This window comes from Grampus griseus (genome assembly GCF_964374135.1).
Source record: "Grampus griseus genome assembly, chromosome: 1".
NCBI classification, from domain to species: Eukaryota; Metazoa; Chordata; class Mammalia; order Artiodactyla; family Delphinidae; genus Grampus; species Grampus griseus.
In genome coordinates, this window is record NC_139017.1 from 151,225,741 (window position 1) to 151,245,445 (window position 19,705).

At 39.2% G+C, this 19,705-nt stretch overlaps 1 protein-coding gene across 1 annotated transcript in view; it reads left to right on the top strand.

The window, feature by feature from the left end:
- Window positions 1-19,705, top strand: part of TRIT1 (tRNA isopentenyltransferase 1) — a gene marked incomplete at its 5' end in the record, with an annotated part of 43,482 nt that overhangs the window by 12,577 nt on the left and 11,200 nt on the right. Inside the window, 3 exons of the mRNA XM_082673492.1 lie at window positions 13,286-13,426; window positions 17,711-17,809; window positions 18,518-18,663. Of these exons, the coding sequence (XP_082529618.1) occupies window positions 13,286-13,426; window positions 17,711-17,809; window positions 18,518-18,663 (386 nt within the window). The remainder of the gene's footprint in view (window positions 1-13,285; window positions 13,427-17,710; window positions 17,810-18,517; window positions 18,664-19,705) is intronic.

The window sequence follows — 19,705 nt, forward strand, 5'->3', positions numbered from 1 at the left end:
ATTGTGGTTTGGATTTACATTTCCCTAGTGACTAATGGGCATCTTTTCATGTGTTTGTTGGCTGTTCATGTATCTTCTTTGGAGAAATGTCTATTCAGGTCCTTTGTTTGTTTTGTTTAAATTGGGTCCCTTCTCTTTTTGTTTGAGCTGCACACATTACATTTTGATACATATTGCCAGACTGCTTTCAAAAAAATTTGTACCGGTAGTATGTCTATTTCCCTGTACCCTTGCAATTCTGTGTGTTATCAATCTTTTCATTGTTGTCAGTCTGGTAGACAAGAAATGGATTTTATTTAAATTTCATTTCTGAGGTAAATTGTCTCTTTAAGGGTGCATTGGCCATTTGTGTTTTTCTTTTTTGAATTTCATGTTCAATACCTATTATGCCTACTTCTGTATAATGTTTTTCATTTTTGTGTTTATCAATTTGTAAGAGCATTTTGTGTATTATGAGTTTTAACCCTTTGTCCAGTCTCATGAGTTGGAAATATTTTTTCAGTTGGTCATTTGTCTTTTGACTTTTATGAATTTTTTTTGCCATATTAAGGTTTTTATTTTTTTAACATCTTTATTGGAGTATAATTGCTTTACAGTGGTGTGTTAGTTTCTGCTGTATAACAAAGTGAATCAGCTATACATATACATATATCCCCATATCTCCTCCCTCTTGCGTCTCCCTCCCACCCTCCCTATCCCACCCCTCTAGGTGGACACAAAGAACCGAGCTGATATCCGTGTGCTATGTGGCTGCTTCCCACTAGCTATCTATTTTACATTTGGTAGTGTATATATGTCCATGCCACTCTCTCACTTTGTCCCAGCTTACCCTTTCCCCTCCCCATGTCCTCAAGTCCATTCTCTACATATGCATCTTTGTTCCTGTCCTGCCCCTAGGTTCTTCCAAAAAAAAAAAAAAGGTTTTTAATTTGTATATTCTTATACACTTTTTAGGAGTACAAGTTAGTTTTAGTATTCTTTTAGAAAGAGTTGACATCTGAAGTTTAGAATCCATTGAACTGTTGGAATTTACAGATGTGAATAAAAGGTATTGTTGATTCTCTAGTGTGAATGAAGATATGTCCTGGGCCTCCTTGCCTTCACTGTGCATGTTGCTCTCCCCTTGGAGTCTCCTACACATTTGTGCAGGTAGATGCAGATGAAGCATGGGATCCTGCATTGTCCAGGCTTACTTAGGTCTGGATACCTTTGGTTAGCTACCCAGTTTCCTAGCTCTCTCTCTCTCTGTTTTTGTTTGTTTGTTTGTTTTTTTTAACGTCTTTCTGCCTAGTACGATACTTGTAACAATGGTTTTTACCTTCAGCTGCACATTGGAATCACCTAGAGAGCATTAAAAAAATACTGATGCCTAGGCTTATAGTATTCAATAAATACCTGTTGATTCGGATTAGGTGATTTGCCTAACTCTTCAGGTGCCAGTATTCTCTCCTAATTTATAGTCAGTCTTTAAGGTTTTCATTTAGCCCACTTATTTAGCCTGGTAGGCAGTTTTATTTACTGGGAAAACTGGGTTTTAGTCCCAGCTTTGCTACTAACTCACTGTATATATAACTTTGGAAAGTTACTACCCCTCTCTGGGCCTTTTTTTTTTTTTTTTTTTGGCTGTGTTGGGTGTTCGTTGCTGCGCACGGGCTTTCTCTAAGTTGTGGAGAGCGAGGGCTACTCTTCGTTGCAGTGTGCAGGCTTCTCATTGTAGTGGCTTCTCACGTTGTGAAGCACGGGCTGTAGGTGCATGGGCTTATGTAGTTGTGGCACATGGGATCAGTAGTTGTGGCTCACAGGCTCTAGAGCACAGGCTCAGTAGTTGTGGCGCATGGGCTTAGTTGCTCCGTGGCATGTGGGATCTTCCCAGACGAGGGCTCGAACCCGTGTCCCCTGCGTTGGCAGACGGATTCTCAACCGCTGCGCCACCAGGGAAGCCCCTCCTCTCTGGGCTTTAATTTCCTCTTTGGATATGTTAGGGAGGGGAAACTGATTGGATTAGATCAGGGATCGGCAGACTCATTGAAGTCCAGATAGTAAATATTTTAGGCTTTGTGGGCCATACAGTGTCTGTCTGTCTCAGTGTCTAAAGCTCCTTTCAGCTCTGGTATTTTTTGTTTCTCTCCTTTCGAACCCTAGTCAGGGAACTTATCTCAAAGAGCCAAGGAAAATGTTTTTTAACCACCAGCAATTAAATATAGGTAATATCAAGCATTTGTGTACTGCTTACCATCTGCCTGGCACAGTTCCAAACATTTTACATGTATTAACTCTAATCCTCAGAATGACCCAGTGAGGAGTAGAGATGCTGTTATTATCCCCATTTTACAGAGGCAAACTTGAGGCAAAGGAAAATTAGATACTTAAATAACCTGACAGATGAAGGCTAACTGGGCTGTAGAGCCAGATTTGAACCTGGATTTTCTGGTTCTATTATGCTATACTCCTCTCCCTAACTTAGACATATACCTCCAAATAATGGAGCATCTCAGCTGTTATACTCTATCATAGCTATCCTAAGAGAAAATATCACTCAAACCATCAAAAGTGGGCCAATCTTGAGGCTGTAAAGATGGCCACAAAATAGAAACTTTATCATTAACTTTGTTTTTTTCTCAAAGTAGCCCTTTTGTTTCTGTCTCAGCATTATAGTCACATGGCATCGTCTGTGTGCATATTTCTAGCTTTCTGTCACACTTACACTGAACCCCTTCAAGGTTCTCAAGAGTATGGTAGCTGTATTCTCCTCAGCTTCTTGAATTTAATTCCACCTCAGTAGGAATTCATTACTTCAAGCAAGCGAACAGACCAGAGTCAAATGACGATAAAACTTCTACTGATAAGAGGCAGCAGAAACAGCTTGGGTTATAGGCAGAGCATCTAGGCTTTAGTCCTGCCTCCACTACCATCAACTATATGGCCAGGGGAGCTCTCTGAGCCTCAGTATTCTCAACATAAAATTTAGATGATAAGACTGGATACGTTATCTCTGAATTTCCTAACATCCATGCTTCATCAGTGTTTGCAGGTGGACTTTTTTTTTTAACGTTTTGCTTTTTCTTTTTTTAAATTTTGTATTTATTTTTGGTTGCGTCGGGTCTTAGTTGTGGCACGCGGGATCTTTTCGTTGCAGCACGTGGTCTCTTCGTTGGCAGTGCTCGGGCTTCTCTCTAGTAGTGGCTTGCGGGTTTTCTCTCTCTAGTTGTGGCGCACAGGCTCCAGGGCGCATGGGCCCTGTAGTTGTGGTGCGTGGGCTTAGTTTGCCCGCGGTATGTGGGATGTTAGTTCCCTAACCAAGGAGTGAACCTCTGTCCCCTGCATTGGAAGGTGGATTCTTTCCCTCTGGACCACCAGAGAAGTCCCCGGCAGGTGGACTTCTAAGCAGCCACAGCATAGACTCCGCATTGCAAAGTTTCTCATTTTAACTTACAAGTATGTGCTCATTTTGCATTCTCTGTTCTTATCTGTCTGTATTTATTCAGACGTACAAATGTTTCAAATTCTTGTTGCCACCAAGTAATTGATGCTCTGGAAGAATACATCACAAACATTATGTATGCACTTTTTTTTTGGCTGTGCTGTGAGGCTTGTGGGATCTCAGTTCCTTGAGCAGGAATTGAACCCAGGTCACTTCAGTGAAAGCCCAGAATCCTAACCACTAGGCCACCAGGGAACTCGCTGTGTGCACTTCTTTTTTCTTATTTATTTATTTTATTTTATTTTATTTTTGGCTGCGTTGGCTCTTTGTTGCCATGTGTGGGCTTTCTCTAGTTGCGGCGAGCAGGGGCTACTGTTCGTTGCAGTATGCAGGCTTCTCATTGCGGTGGCTTCTCTTTGTTGCAGAGCACGGGCTCTAGGCGCGCGGGCTTCAGTAGTTGTGGCACGCGGGCTCAGTAGTTGTGGCTCACGGGCTCTAGAGCGCAGGCTCAGTAGTTGTGGTGCATGGGCTTAGTTGCTCCGTGGCATGTGGGATCTTCCTGGACCAGGGATCGAACCTGTATCCCCTGTGTCCGCATTGGCAGGTGGACCACTGTGCCACCAGGGAAGCCCTGTGTGCACTTCTTAATTTGATAAGCATAGCTTTATGTGATTCTAATCCCTTTTCCTTTGAAGAGAGATAGCCATAAGAAAATAAAAGTCATGATTGGCACTATAAATTCCAAACCACTCCTTTTACCAGACTGACTGAACAGGTCAAGGTACTGGTTCTCCTGCTTCCTGGGCATCTTAATCTGGCTGTTTATTCAACATGTCTGCAGTTGAATCTCTGCTAAACAAAGCTAAAAGGAGTAGTTGCCTGCCATGATGTTCCTGCAGCTAATCCATTGTTTCCAATGTAGTGAAGTGTAAATTTTTTAAAAAGGTATCCTTTTATTAAAGAAAAGTTAGACAAGAGACTGACTTTTTCTCTGCTCTTCAACAACTCTTCAGTTGAATAACCAAATTCAAATTCCTTTAATCAAAAAGGAAAATCAACTTTCTGGCTAGTGTCAACATCTTTAAAAAAAAAAAAGTTTTCCTTTTATCCTCCTATGCCAAAACTTTTCCTGAAGCTTGGGCTATTAGAACTAGAAGGGATGTTAGGTATGAGGAACTTGAGGTTCCAGAAATGAAAACTGACTTTCCAAAGTCACAAAGCTGATCTGTACAGAGCAGAGATTAGCAACATAGTGGGAAAAGAACACTGATTGTGAAGTTAGAAGACATGGATTCAAAGTTTGTCACTGCCACTAACTAGCTATGTGACTTCAGGCAGGTTACCTAATGTGTCTACGTTTCTATCTCCTCACTGGTGAAATGAGGCAACATAATTTCATAGGGTGTGAAACTCTTAGCATAAGATCTGGCACTCTGTACCTCTGGCACAGAGTACTAATTTAGTATATTCCATGTATTAGACACTGTACCAGGTGCTGAGACTAGAGATAAAATACAGTCTTCCCTCAGAACTTGTAGTCTAGTTGGGGAGATCAAAATACTTCACATGTACAAGAAGTTCTGTGATAGAGGTAAATACAGGGTATTGTGGAAACATGGAGGACAAGCATGGGTGGAGGAGGATTGGGGAGAGATCTCAAGGCAGGCTTTCATTAGAGGTGGTGCTAAAGAGTTTGGGGCTGCATGAAGCCATATTTTCATTTTAGAAAGATCACCGGCTGCAGTGTGGACTAAATTGGAACAGTTATACGCTAAAGGAAGGAAGATCAATGAGGAAGCTGATGGAACAGTTCAGCTGTGAAATCATGAAGCCTTCAATTGATGTAATGGCAGTGGGAAATGTAATGGTGATAAGCTTTGAGATAATTTTAGGAACTTGTGTGAATAGAAGTTGAGACAGATTGGAAATGTGAGGGGAGAGAGACAGAGACACTAGGATCACTTAAAGATTTTCGGTTTGATTATCGAGGTGGTTCACTCAAGTATGGGTTAGAAGATAAGGAGGTCAGTTTGGACATAGCAGGTTTCAGGTGCCTGTTTGGGGTGATGATGATGATGATGATGATGATAGCTACCTAACATTTATTGCTGCTTCCTATAGGGCAGGCCTATTCCATATGCTTTGTTGTATCATTTATTTAATTTTTACAATAATCCTTTGAGGTAGATTTAAGATTATTCTTACTTTATAAATAAGGATTATGAGGCACAGAGAGGTCACTGTCTTGCCCAAGGTTACATAGCTAGTAAGTTGTGAAGCCAGGATTTAAACCGTGGCAAGCAGACGCTAGAGTCCGTGCTGTTAACCGCTTCATCACTATATTATATACCTCTCATAGGTGATGGAAATGTCCACTAGGCAGTTAAATGTACAGTTCTAGCATCATGAGAGAGAACTAGATTGCAGATAGGATTTCGGGAGTTATCAGCACAAAAAATGGTTGTAGAAGCCATGGCGGTCACCCAGAGAAAGTTTGTAGTACAGAAATGGCAGGTAGATGACATAAAGACTGCCATTTCTCCATATTATTCCCATGACAGACATTGCTAATAGATCAGTGGCTGGCCTCAGTAAAGTAAACTGAGGAAGGTCCAGTGAGATAGGAAGAAAACCTGGAGAAGATGGTGCCATTTGAAGTCCCAAAGGAGAATGATTTATTTATTTATTTTGAATTTTATTTTATTGATTTATTTGGCTGCGTTGGGTCTTAGTTGCGGCACGCGGGATCTTCATTGCGGCATGCAGGATCTTTCGTTGCGACGCATGGGCTTCTCTCTAGTTGTGGCTCTGGCTCAGTAGTCGCAGCGCATGGGCTGAGTTGCCTCGTGGCATGGGGGATCTTAGTGCCCTGACCAGGAATCGATCCCGCATCCCCCGTATTGGAATGAGGATTCTTAACCACTGGACTACCAGAGAAGTCCCCAAAGGAGAATGATTTATGAAGGAGAGCTCAGGAGTATCAGATTGTTGTATTTCCATTACATGTTTTGAGAGCTTAGCAGAAGAATGTTATACTTGACAGTCAGGGTTCGTTAGTGATCTCAGTGAGGGAGATATCCATGGAGCAGTGGTGGGCAGCCAGCAGAGAAGGTGGATGGATAGTTATATTGATGCATAATCCAAGATTGTGGTTTTCAAGGCAGGTGTAATCCCTAGAGGCAAGAAAGGGATTGAAGGGCTTCAGCATCTAATTTGGATTAGGAAGTAAATGAAGTCAAAAGGGGGAAGATGACTTGAGAGGATGGAACCAAACTAGTGGGGGTAGCTTTTCCTTTTGCTTGTAGACAGCTGTGTTGGTGCATCATAGCCAGCCAGCACTTTGACAGAGCTCCAGGATCTGCCCAGTGTCTCTGCTGGTTAGCACACTCATTAGGGCCATCCTACAGCATGCCAACCCCAAAGGGTTGGAGCTTCAAGGAGTGGGACCTTTGGCTGTACAGATTTTTGGGGTGTTTCTCCGAGGTGAAATTTCTTTGGATCAGGGTTTCTCAACTTTGAGACTCTTGACATTTGGGGCTGGATAATTCTTTGTTGTGGGGGCAGGGGTTGTCTTGTGTATCGTAGGATGTTTAGCAGCATCCCTGGCCTCTACCCACTAGACGCCAGTAGCATCCCCACCCCCAAATTGTGACAACAAAAATGTTTCTAGGCGTTGCCAAGCATCCCCTGATGGACTAATTCACTTCCGGCTTACAAACGACCACAGCTCTAGGTTCTGCTGGTTTTCCTCTAGGTCTCTGTTGTAGATTTCCCTCACCTTCATTAGCTCCTCTGGGCACTTGAGCTCTGTTGGTTTGGAGAGTTTGGGTTATTCGGCCTTGTAGCCTTTTTTCAGAATTTTTTCAGTCTGAAAATAAACTCTCAACAGAGGTGAGACAAAGAGGCATTATTTCCCAATAGTACCCAGTTAAATACCTAGAACATTAAATGTTTAATGATCATAATATTTAGAGAAGATTGTAAGTCAATCTTTAATCTCTCTCTTATAAACTTTATATCACTTATCTCCTTATAGTATATTTGTGTCTCTAGCTAGCTGGACTCCTTGAGGACAAGGACCCTTTCTAAGTCTTTGCACTCCTAATGTCTTGCAGAGTACCTGGCACACAGTAGACTCTCAGTAAATGTTTGCTGAGATAAGCCAGTTTTGTTGATAATTGGCTAAGTAGGTTAAACCTGCAATTTCTCTGCGTATTTCAGTTATCAAGTCTTGCAAAGAGGCCAGAGTTCCCTTAGTATTGTCGAAATCTGATTTGTGCAGAGAAGCATTTTATCTAGTCATTTCTATGTACACAGATCACAGGTGTCCTCTGGGAGAATGGGAAATGGAACAGAGTGAAGTGCTCCCTTTAAAAGATAACACAGATCCTTTTAGTTCTTCTAGCACCTAGAGCTGACTATGCTATAGGTAGAGTCACACTGAAACTATAATTAAAGATGGAAAATAGACAAAATGTCAGGCAGTCAGCTACAAACCTGTTCTCGTGCAATGATGCTTTCTAGACAGGTAATAAAATTATAAGCCCAATTGTGGCATTTACAATAAGAATATGGACCAAATGTGACATTTATAAAGCTGATTGGTTTCTAGGTTTCTTTAGATATTTATCCTTAATGCAAATATAAAAAATATTGCTCTGTTTTTGCTTTTTGGCCTAGCAGTATGATTTTAATTGATAAATAATGTGCACCATAAAACACATAATTCATAACTGCACAGTTCAATAAATTATCAAAAAGTGAAAATACCTGTGTAACCACAACTCAGTTCAAGAAATAGAGCACTACCAGCCCTCTCAATAATTTTGAAAAATACCGTATGATTCAGCAATTCTACTTCTGGGTATATATTCAAAAGAATTGAAAAATTCAACAAATCTTTGACATTTTAATTTTATTTTGCTAATTTTCACTGGTTTCTCATTGTATCTAAAACCTATCATCAAGTCTTTTTAAAGTTATGGGAAAATATACATAATATGTAAAACTTACCATTTTACCAACCATTTCAGTGGCATTAAGCACATTCAGGTTGTTCTGCAACCATTATCATTCTCCATCTCCAGAACTTTTTTCCTCTTCCCAGACTGAAATTCTGTACCCATTATACACTAAGCTACCATTCCTCTCTGCCCCAGCCCCTGGCAACCACCACTCTACTTTCTGTTTCAAAATTTGACTATTCTATGTGTGTCATATAAGTGGAATCATAATATTTGTCCTTTTGTGACTGGCTTACTTCACTTAGCATAATGTCTTTGGGGTTCATCCATGTCATAGCAAATGCATCCATGTCAGAATTTCCTTGCTTTTTAAGGCTGAATAATCTTCCATTGTAAGTATAGAACACATTTGTTTATCCATTTATCTCTGATGGACACTTGGGTTGCTTCTACCTTTTGGCTGTTGTGAAAAATGCTGCTATAAACATGGGTGTATATATATATCTGTTCAACTCCCTGCTTTCAGTTCTCATGAGTACATACCGAGAAGCGGAATTGCTGAATCATATGGTAATTCTACTTTTCATTTTTTGAGGAACCGCCGTACTGTTTTCCATAGCTGCATCATTTTACATTCCCACCAACAGTGCACAGGAATTCCAATTTCTCTACATCCTCACCAACATCTGTTATTTTCTGTTTTGTTTTGTTTTTTTAATAATAGCCATCCTAATGGGTGTGAAGTGCTTCCAAAAATTTTTAAAGACTCCTTTTGTTATGGAAATTTCCCAATATATAAAAAAATAGAGCGAATAGTAGTTGAACTCCCATATATCTGTCACCTAGCCTCAATAATTATGAACACTTGTCTAATCTTGTTCCAATTATAATCTGTCCTTCCTCCCCCACTATTGGAACGCAGACCCCAGTCATCATAAACTTAAAACGAATTAATTTTTAAATTGAAGTATAGTTGATTTATAATATATAAACTTTCTTTTTTTTCTGTTAAAGCAAAATAAAGCATAAAACAATGTTATAATATAAGTAGTGTATTGTGAATTTTACTTGCATCATAGCTGTGTATTTGATTCAGTGATCCATACCTCTTGTGTCGTTATTAACAAGTATTTTCTCAGCATCATTCTTGCTCTTGTACAGTGCAGGTATAGATATACTTTACATATGCCTTCATCTACCCTTGCCTTCTTGCTTGTTAACAATACACAGTTACTATGATCACAAGCTGCCTCGTCATTTGTAAACACAACTATAACAGCATATCAGTACCTGTCAAAAGAAGTCATATTATATTGGAAAAGAGTGAAGCAACATCTTTATAGACATAGCCTTGAATTACCTCTAATATTTTTTAACTGAGGTATAAATGTTGACATACAACATTATATTAGTTTCAGGTGTACAACAAAATGATTTGACATCTGTATATATTGTGAAATGATCACCATGATAAGTATAGTTAACATCCATCACCGCTCATAGTTACAGAATTAGTTTTTCCTTGGGATGAAATTTCACATTTACTCTTAGCAACTTTCAAATATGCAATAGCGGTATTATTAACCATGCTGTACATTATAGCCTTGTGACTTATTTATTTTATAACTGGAAGTTTGTGCTTTCTGACTGCCTTCATCTGTTTTGCCCACCCCATGTCCCCACCTCTGGCAACCACTAATCCTTTACCTATGCAGCTCCTATTTCTTTTTTCTTTTTTAAAATTTATTTTTTTAAAGATTTTTTTGATGTGGACCATTTTTAAAGTCTTTATTGAATTTGTTACAATATAGCTTCTGTTTTACGTTTTGGTTTTCTGGCCTTGAGGCATGTGGGATCTTAGCTCCCCGACCAGGGATCAAACCCACTCCCCCTGCATTGGAAGGTGAAGTCTTAACCACTGGACTGCCAGGGAAGTCCCCTGATTTCTTTTTTTAAAAAAGACATCATATACTTTCATTTGTATGTACTTCAAAATACTGTATACCTCAAAGTTAAGGACTCTTTTTTTAACATAACCATAAAAGCATATTATACCTAAAAGTTAACAATAATTCTTCTATCATCAGATACCTAGTTTGTATCACCTATATCTTGATGCTCAGTTTCTTTTAATCTGATGGTACAGGAAACAAAGGGTTAACAGGTCACTCAGAGATGACAGTTTACGTTGTTAACCAAGATTCAGTTACAAGTTTTAGTTTGTTCACTCTACCAGCAAGAACTCTGTTTTTTTTAAACCGTTAATGCTCTTCTTCCTGATATTCATTGACATTTGTATATATACCATAAACAGTACATTAGGCTACTTCCTTCAGCAAATAAGGTGAGCTTAGTTCTAGGGTTACCTTCTGTTTGATTTATTATTATTCTTTTAATAAATTTATTTACTTATTTTTGGCTGTGTTGGGTCTTCGTTGCTGCTCGAGTTGCGAGCAGAGGGCTACTCTTTGTTGCGGTGCTCGGGCTTCTCATTGTGGTACTTCTCTTCGTTGCAGAGCGTGGGCTCTAGGTGCGCGGGCTTCAGTAGTTGTGGCATGTGGGCTCAGTAGTTGTGACTCACGGGCTCTAGAGCGCAGGCTCCGTAGTTGTGGCACACGGGCTTAGTTGCTCCGCGGCATGTGGGATCTTCCTGGACCAGGGCTCGAAGCCATGTCCCCTGCATTGACAGGCAGATTCTTAACCACTGCACCACCAGGGAAGTCCCCTCTGTTTGATTTATGTTTATGTGTTTATCTGTTAAAACTGGCCATTTTAAGGGGCTCTAGAAGATACACCTAAAGGCAGAACACAGGATGAAAATATATCTTAAAATTTATCTACGTATCTGATAGAATGTGCTGGTAGAGATGTTTACATTTTGGCTTTTTTGGAGGTGGGGGCTGGTAATTATACATTTGCAACTATACATTTTCTTAACGTTTATCTCAGTGTTAAAAATGAGAATCTATTTACAGAGGTCAGAAGTCCTCTTTTGGCAAAATCAAGTTGTTGCTTGATTCTTTAACATTGGGTCATTTGGAATCTAAGCTTCAATAGAGCCAACTGAAGGCTGTGGGAAAAGGAGAGGCACACACAATTATTAATTCTTTTTCCCTCCTTTAGTTTTCTTAATTTGCACAGAAGACCACAGTATACAGTGTACCCTACTGTATACTGTGGTCTAATGTTTGAAGGAAGTCTTGTTCAAGATACAGGGAAAAGAACACCCTATGATTTAAGATTCCATCAGTGTTCAGGTGTAAGAATGCAGTTCTCTTGTCAGGCACAGATAGATGAGTTAGTTAAAGGCAAAGCTAGTTCTTTCTCTATGGCTCTATTTATATATTTTCTGTGTGTTGTTTTCTTTTGTTTTTTGGTTTTGTTTTTTTTTTAAGAGGGCTGTTTTGTTGATTTATTTATTTCAAAGAAAGTTGTACTATAAGGTTTCTTTTGTTTCTTTTTAAAAAATTTTTATTGCAGTATAGATTTACAATGTGTTTCAGGTGTACAGCAAACTGAATCAGTTATACATATACATATATCCACCTTTTTTTTAGATTCTTGTGTGCTGTCTTACTAATTAACAATTTTCTTTTTGCTTGAAGATAGCTTATATCCTTGTTGAGTAAGTAACCTCAGTAGCTAGGAGCACAGAGGCCTCAGAGTGATAGTGACACTAAAATTATTTCCCATTCTTCTTGTGTTGCTGTGATAGTATTGATGGTAGTAATATGGGTAGTAATATAGTGACCCTTATATAGTATTTACCATCTGCCAGGCAAAAACTAAGTTCTTTACATGTATTAACTTACACAACATTTAATTTACACAACAACCATATGAGATAGATATTATTCTCCTCATTTTACTGATGAGGTATTAAGACACGCAGAGGTTAGTAACTGACTCCTCCAAGTACAAATAACTAGTAAGTGGCAGAGCTAGGAATTGATCTGAGGCAGCCTGGCACCAGGGTCCTTCCTCCTAACCATTATACTGTACTGTACTTATTTGACACCCATACAAGTAAAGGGAAATGTGAGATAAAAATGTTCTTAACGTCTCTATGGGCTCTGTGGAACTTATTATTTGTTCATTCAGTGCTCCCTGTAGAATCAGTGATTACAGAGAGAACATTTAATCTCAAAGCATTCATCCCTATTTTCAAACTAGTATTTTCAGGTCTGTTCTCCATCTGAGACCTTGCATTTAGAAAAAGTACACTTGAACTTTTTAGTTTAATTGGCAGATCAAGAGCTTACAGACAGGATATTGCCTTTGAGTATTTAGACTGTATTTGCTGACCTCCTGAGCAGTAATTTGGCACACTGTTCTACTACAGTTCAGCAGTATTAGGGGTTCTGACTTCAAAGTGTGTATGTGTGTGTTTTATATATATATATCTTTGTAGATAGGCCACTTCTCCACAAATGGAGCCAATCTTTTACAAATTCTAAAAACCTTTCAGAGCACTTAAATCCAAAAAATATCAAAGCATTTGAAGTAGAACTATGAGCAATGCAAAATGTTACCTTTCTGGAGACTTGTGTTAAGTAGTAACAACCTGCCCACTTCTAAATGCTTGAAGTTCAGGCCAAAGAACCTCCAGTTAATCTTGCAGAGTTAGTTCTTATTTGGGCACCGATTTACATATACTTTTTATCTTTAAGTCTGAGTTAATAGCCACTATTTGTTAAGAAAGCCAATGTTCTGTTTTCTTTTGTTTCCTTTGTCTTGGGTTATGTGGATCTGGCTGTGCTCTGGTTAGAACACATTTCCCCTGGTGCTTTGGGTCAGTCAAGTGTTTGGCTGCAGGGAGGAATAGATCACCATTTCTGCCCATCAAGTGTGCATCTTATGGAGATAGATGACTTTCTCATGCTAATCTTCTTTCCCCTAGGTTTATGAAGGCCTAGACATCATCACCAACAAGGTTTCTGCCCAAGAGCAGAGAATGTGCCGGCACCACATGATCAGCTTTGTGGATCCTCTTGTGACAAATTACACAGTGGTGGACTTCAGGAACAAAGCAACTGCTCTGATATCCTTAGGAAAGACAGCAACTAGGCTTGGTGGCTGCAAGGCAGCCCAAGCCAAGAAAGTTTTCTTCCTCGTGACAATTTCTCCTAAGCAGAGGTACCCAAGGTCAATAGTAGCATCCTCATGAGAACTGTTCGGATTGAAAAGATATAGTGTTCTTGCTACTCTGAGTCTTGTCCTTATACTGCAGCATCAGCATCACTTGGGAGCTTATAGAAGTGCTGAATTTGGGCCTCATTCTAGACCTACCGAATCAGAATCTGCATTTAAATAGAGTCGCAGGTGATTCACATGCATATTAAAATTTGAGAGGTGCTGTTTTAGTGGAGAGAACACTGATTTAGGAGCCAGAAAATCCATGTCCTAGTTTTAGAACTGCCTCGTCTGACCACAAAAATTTAATTGGGTAAGGCGTTTACCCCACTGAGCTTCACTTTCCCACCTTTAAATGGGGATAAGAAATTAATTTATAAATATAATGGAATTATAGTTAGAATTCCAAAGGGATTAGGAAAAAATAGTTCTGGGTAACACCAGGAAATTTTGGAAAAAAGAATAACATAAGGGGTGGGGGGCTGCCCTTATATTTTAATGTCCAAACTGCCTTTAATATCTGGACTGCTACATATTAAAACATATTGAAAATTCATAATAATTATAATAGCATGGAACTTACATAATACTAGACAAATTTATGGCACAGATTAGAAAAGTCAGATACAAATTCAAATGGATGTATATATTTAGCTTACGATCAAGATGGCATTTCAAAGCAGTGGAGAAGGAATGTAGTAGTTAATAATTATTCCTGGAACAGTTAATTATTTTTGGAAAAAAAATCAGTTCCTTATTATATGGACATAAATTCCAGATGGATTTCAGAGTTAAGTAAATATGTATTTTTTTTTAAACGAAACTGAAACAAATGGGATAACATATAATTGAGTAGTTATGTGATTTTAGAGTAGGGAAGGACTTTGTAGATCTAGTCTTTTTTTTTTTTTTTAAGGATTTTTTAATTCAATTTTTCCTTTTTATTGTGTTAAAGTATACATAAAAATTACCATCTTAACCATTTATAAGTGTATAGTTCAGTAGTCTTAAATATATTCACATTGTTTTGCAGCCATCACTACCATCTATCTATGCCATAATAGTTTTTTTTGTTTTTTGGGTTTTTTTGAGGAAAATAGCTAGATTTGGATATGTTAGAATTAAGAATTTGTACTGGCAAGAAAGTATTTCAACCATTTCAATTCCTAGGTATCTACCCTAGAGAAGCCTTGCCACAAGTATACCAGGAGATAGGTGGTAGATCTAATTTTAACATTATTGCTCTTAACAGCAAAAACATATAAATACCCAGATTCCTACTTACAGAAGAATGTATAAAATGTGCTTTGTTCATATAAGTACTTTTTCAGCAGTGAAAATGAATAAGTTGCAGTTACATGCATCAGTCAATGGGGAAGAATCTCAGAAACAACATGAAATGCGGGAGATTATAGAAGGATACATACATGGTCATACCATTTATTATAAAAGTTAAAAAGCAAGCAAAGTTAACCAATATGTTGTTTAGGGTTTTATATACATCAGTAATAATGTAAAGAAAAGCAAGGGAATGATGAAAAACAAACAATACACAAAACAATTCAAGACAGTGGTTCCCTCAGAGAGGGGCAGTAAGGGGTTGTGATGGGAATTACTACATAGGAAGCTTCAAAAGAATTGATAATGTTCACTTTCTTACATTGGGTTCATGAGTATTTGTTTTATTTTTAGGCTTTATTATTTACATATGCTGCATATGTTCTTTTGTATGTACTGAATATTTTATAATTAAAAATAACCCAGCTCACTAGAAACAAAATTAAAAAACAGACTAGATGCGGCCAAAAAATAAAAAATTTGAAAACAACAACAAAAACAGACTATAAACCAGGGGAAAAATATCTGTAACATTAGTATACTTAACATATGAAGAACTCAAAAAATACTTAAAGAGCATGAGTAGTGATTCACAAAGGAAGAAATATAAATGGTGATAAACATGAAAAAGAGTTTACCATTGCTGTTAATCGAGGCCATGCAAATCAAAATAATGAGATAATATTTTTTTGCCTATCAAGTGGGCAGAGATTAAAACGCAGATAATAATTCTTGCCCTACCTGCTTTATAAGGCACTTGTGTCAGATGAAGCAATGTATATGAAAGCCCTTTGCACATTAAAACATATCACCAGGCTTCCTTGGTGGCGCAGTGGTTGAGAGTCCGCCTGCCGATGCAGGGGACGCGGGTTCGTGCCCCGGTCTGGGAAGATCCCACGTGCCGCGGAGCGGCTAGGCCCGTGAGCCATGGCCGCTGGGCCTGCGCGTCTGGAGCCTGTGCTCCGCAACGGGAGAGGCCACAACAGTGAGAGGCCCACGTACCACAAAAAAAAAAAAAACAACAACATATCACCAAATGAACATTGTTGCTATAAGACAGGTCAGTTGTTCAGAAACGACTGATGGAAAGTGGAGAGCTAATTAAAAGAGTTAAAGGACAGCAGCAACAGGGGATGACTTAATCAGATCACTTAGAGGATTGGAGATTTGTGAATTTAAGTAAGAACCTAGAATCAGAGTGTCAGAACTGAAAGTACCTTAAGAAGTATTCGATCAACCTTCTCGATTTGACAGGTGAGGGTAGTAGATACTGAGGCCCAGAGAGAAAGGTTTTTGCTTAGGATCACAGTTGTTTCATGGCTTGGGCAAACATGTTAAACCTTTTCCCACCAAATAACTCCTATCCCATCTCCCTCCCTCTTTTCCATCTCTCCCTTCTGGTATCTCACCATTTCGCCTTCCCCTTTTATTTTCCTTGCTTCCTTTCCCTTTGTTAGTCAGATCATATATTTGAAGTTTTATTACAATTACTGTGTAATTGTATGTTTCTTATACTTAATTTATAGGGGGGTGATATAGAATTTGTTTCTCTTTTTAAAAAACGAATAGACACGTTTCTTCCTTATGCTCCTTGATTAGTAACATCTTTCTCCCCACCCTACCCCAACCTCTTATAGAGGACTTCTGTCAGAAAAGAGGTCATCTATCTCTACGCCCACAGACTGGCTGGCAAGGGGAAGAAGTGTGTAAATGAGTCTTTATCTGGGTTGAAAGTCTCTTTATCAGTTATTCTCAGAAGGAAAGCCCTTCTTAAAGCAGATAATTATCTGTTCAACAGAGATTCTAAAGAGAAAAATTCCAAGTAGCAGTGGTGTAAAAACAGTAATGACTAAATTGAGTGCTTACTCAGTTGAAAAAAATATTTCAGGCATTGTCTTAGGGATTTTATTTGCACTGTCACGTGTAATGCTCATAAGAACTCATGAGGGACTTCTGTGGTGACGCAGTGGTTAAGAATCCACCTGCCAATGCAGGCGACACAGGTTCAAGCCCTGGTCTGGGAAGATCCCACGTGCCTTGGAGCCGTGCGCCACAGCTACTGAGCCTGCGCTCTAGAGCCTGTGAGCCACAACTACTGAAGCCCATGAGCCTACAGCCCGTGCTCCACAACAAGAGAAGCCACTGCAATGAGAAGCCCGTGCACCACAACGAAGAGTAGCCCCCGATCACCACAACTAGAGAAAGCCCACGCGCAGCAATGGAGACCCAACACAGCCAAAAATAAATTAATTAATTAAATTAATTAAAAAAAAAAACTCATGAGGATTTTACAGGTGAGAAAACTGAAGCTCAGACAAGTTGAATGACTTGCTGAGTGTTGGAGCTGGTAATTGAAATCTATTTGTCTTCATAGCCTGTGCTTCCCAGTTCATCTGGTAGAGTCTCAAGTGGCTGAAATGTACACTACTGCTACAAAATGGTGAAGACTGAGTCTAAGAACTACGGCTTAGAGAAACCAGTTTGTAATTTGCCTTAGAAGGCAAAGTCACACAGTGGACATCATCTTGGTGGCTTCCTGAGCAGTTGACACTTAATTCTGTGAGAGTCCTTAGGCTTGTGCTTGTTAAGCTAATTTTGAATACTAAGCAAGCTTTGAGTTTTAGCAGCAAGGCCTAGAAAGTTCTCGAATTGGAAGGAATTACCATCATGCATCTGTCTCTGGTTTATGCAAGTCCCTCCAGAACTGATAGGAAATGATTCTGAGAACTCATGAGAAACAGTGAAGACTAGTATCAAAAATATGACGAATGTGGTTTCTTACTAATACCCTACTTCCAAGTGAGTCAGATTTTCTTCTTGATATTAATATTTTGATGTCTTTCTTAACATTCACATTGAAGATATATTTTCCCGAGATAAAATTCCTATTGTCGTGGGAGGAACCAATTATTACATTGAGGCTCTGCTCTGGAAAGTTCTTGTCAATGCTAAGGTATGTTTAGTTCACTTGTAATTCAATGAGGAAATGGGTTCTTCTTTCTTGCCCGCTAATTTTAATGGGAGGAAAGTTGACTTTTGCGTGTTTCTTATACTCAGCAACTGTACTAACTTTCCTACTTAATATTCTGAAGCAAATGCCCCCTCCATATGTGAAGTGTGCTTCTCCAGGCTGGCCTAAGGACAGGGGCTGTGTGTGGGAAAAATGCTCCTCTGTGGATTAATTAGCATCTCCATGTAAGTTAACAGTACGTTAGTCTGATTCAGCATTTCCTGGCTGAAACAATCTATATGTCAGGGAGATATCTGACACTAACCATTCTTACAGAGATGCTATTGCGTAGGGTGGGACTTTGCAAACTATAATGTGCTGGAAATTCTGGTCCACTCTTTGGTTATACTTGTTGAGAAGACTAGACTCCTGGATGTGTTAATATAGATGTGTTAGCCTGGGTAGCTTGTACTCCCTGAATACTTCCCTAGACACCTAGTCCTCTTTCCTCTTTGCTTACTGTGGCCTCACAGCACTACCATGGTGTATTGGAATTTTCTGTTTATGATCTGTCTCTCACTATATGGCAAGATCTTCTGATTCATCTCTATTCTGTGTTCCTGAACACTTAGTAAAGTGCCTGGCACATACAGTGTTTCAGTGTTTGTTGAATTTTTGAATTAAATTTACTACTAAACCTTCATTTAATAGCCCTGGGAGATGGGCACTGAGAAAGTGATTGACCAGAAAGTTGAGCTTGAAAAGGAGGATGGCCATGCGCTCCACAAACGCCTAAGCCAGGTGGACCCAGAAATGGCTGCCAAGCTGCACCCACATGACAAGCGCAAAGTGGCCAGGTAAGAAAGCCGGGAGCCAGCTGGCGCCAGGCCCCTTCAGCGTTAGAGGGCGGTCAGTTGTTAAGTGTGCCTGGTGAGACAGGTTTGGTAATAGCAGTTAGTGGAGATTGATGTGTTTTACCTCAGCAGGTTAGGAGGTTAGGAGGCCCAGAGTTATTGCCTCAGTCCAACTCCCTCAATAAATAGTTGCACCCTACTTCGTTGTTGTTACATTTAAAATGCATAATACAGTACAGTTTTTCCCTAGGGCCTATGTAATCTTGCTTCATTTTCTATTTGATCTTTGCTTTTATAACAGTTTTCATATACATTTTTTCTGGCATGCAGTCAGCTGACATTGTGATTTAGGTTTCATAATTGATTGTGCAATGCTGAGTTCTGCCCCAGCAGCTTGCCCAGTGGGAGACAGGTTTTATAAACTGTCTTATAGATCAGTTCACCTTTACACATGGAGACTTTCTTGAAGGGAAGAGAGAGATGACCTTATTAGTTCATTAACCATGTTTTGTTAGGTTGCTTTGAAATTGCAGCCTCGTGTGTTAGGTATACTTTTCTTTCTTCCTTCCTTCCTTCTTCCCTCCTTCCCTCCCTCCTTCCCTCTCTCCCTCCCTCCGTCCCTCCTTCCCTTCCTTCCGTCCCTCCCTCCCTCCCTTCCTAAGATTAGATGGTTTATTTTTTCCTCCGTAAATATGCATCTTCATTGGCTCCATATTCTGTTCACTTCTGACTGCATCTTCATTTTATCAGTCATTTAATCTATTTTTTTCTTCTAGTTTTACTGAGATATAATTGACATACAGCACTGTGTAAGTTTAAGGTGTACAGCATAATGATTTTCCTTATGTATATCATTAAATTATTACCACAATAAGTTTAGTGTACTTATTACATAGACACAAAATAAAAGAAAAAGATTTTTTCTTGTTATGAGAACTCTCAGGCCTCACTCTTAACTTTCATGTATAGTATACAGCAGTGTTAGTTATATTTATCATGTTGTACATTACATACCTAGTACTTATTTATCTTGTAACTGGGAGTT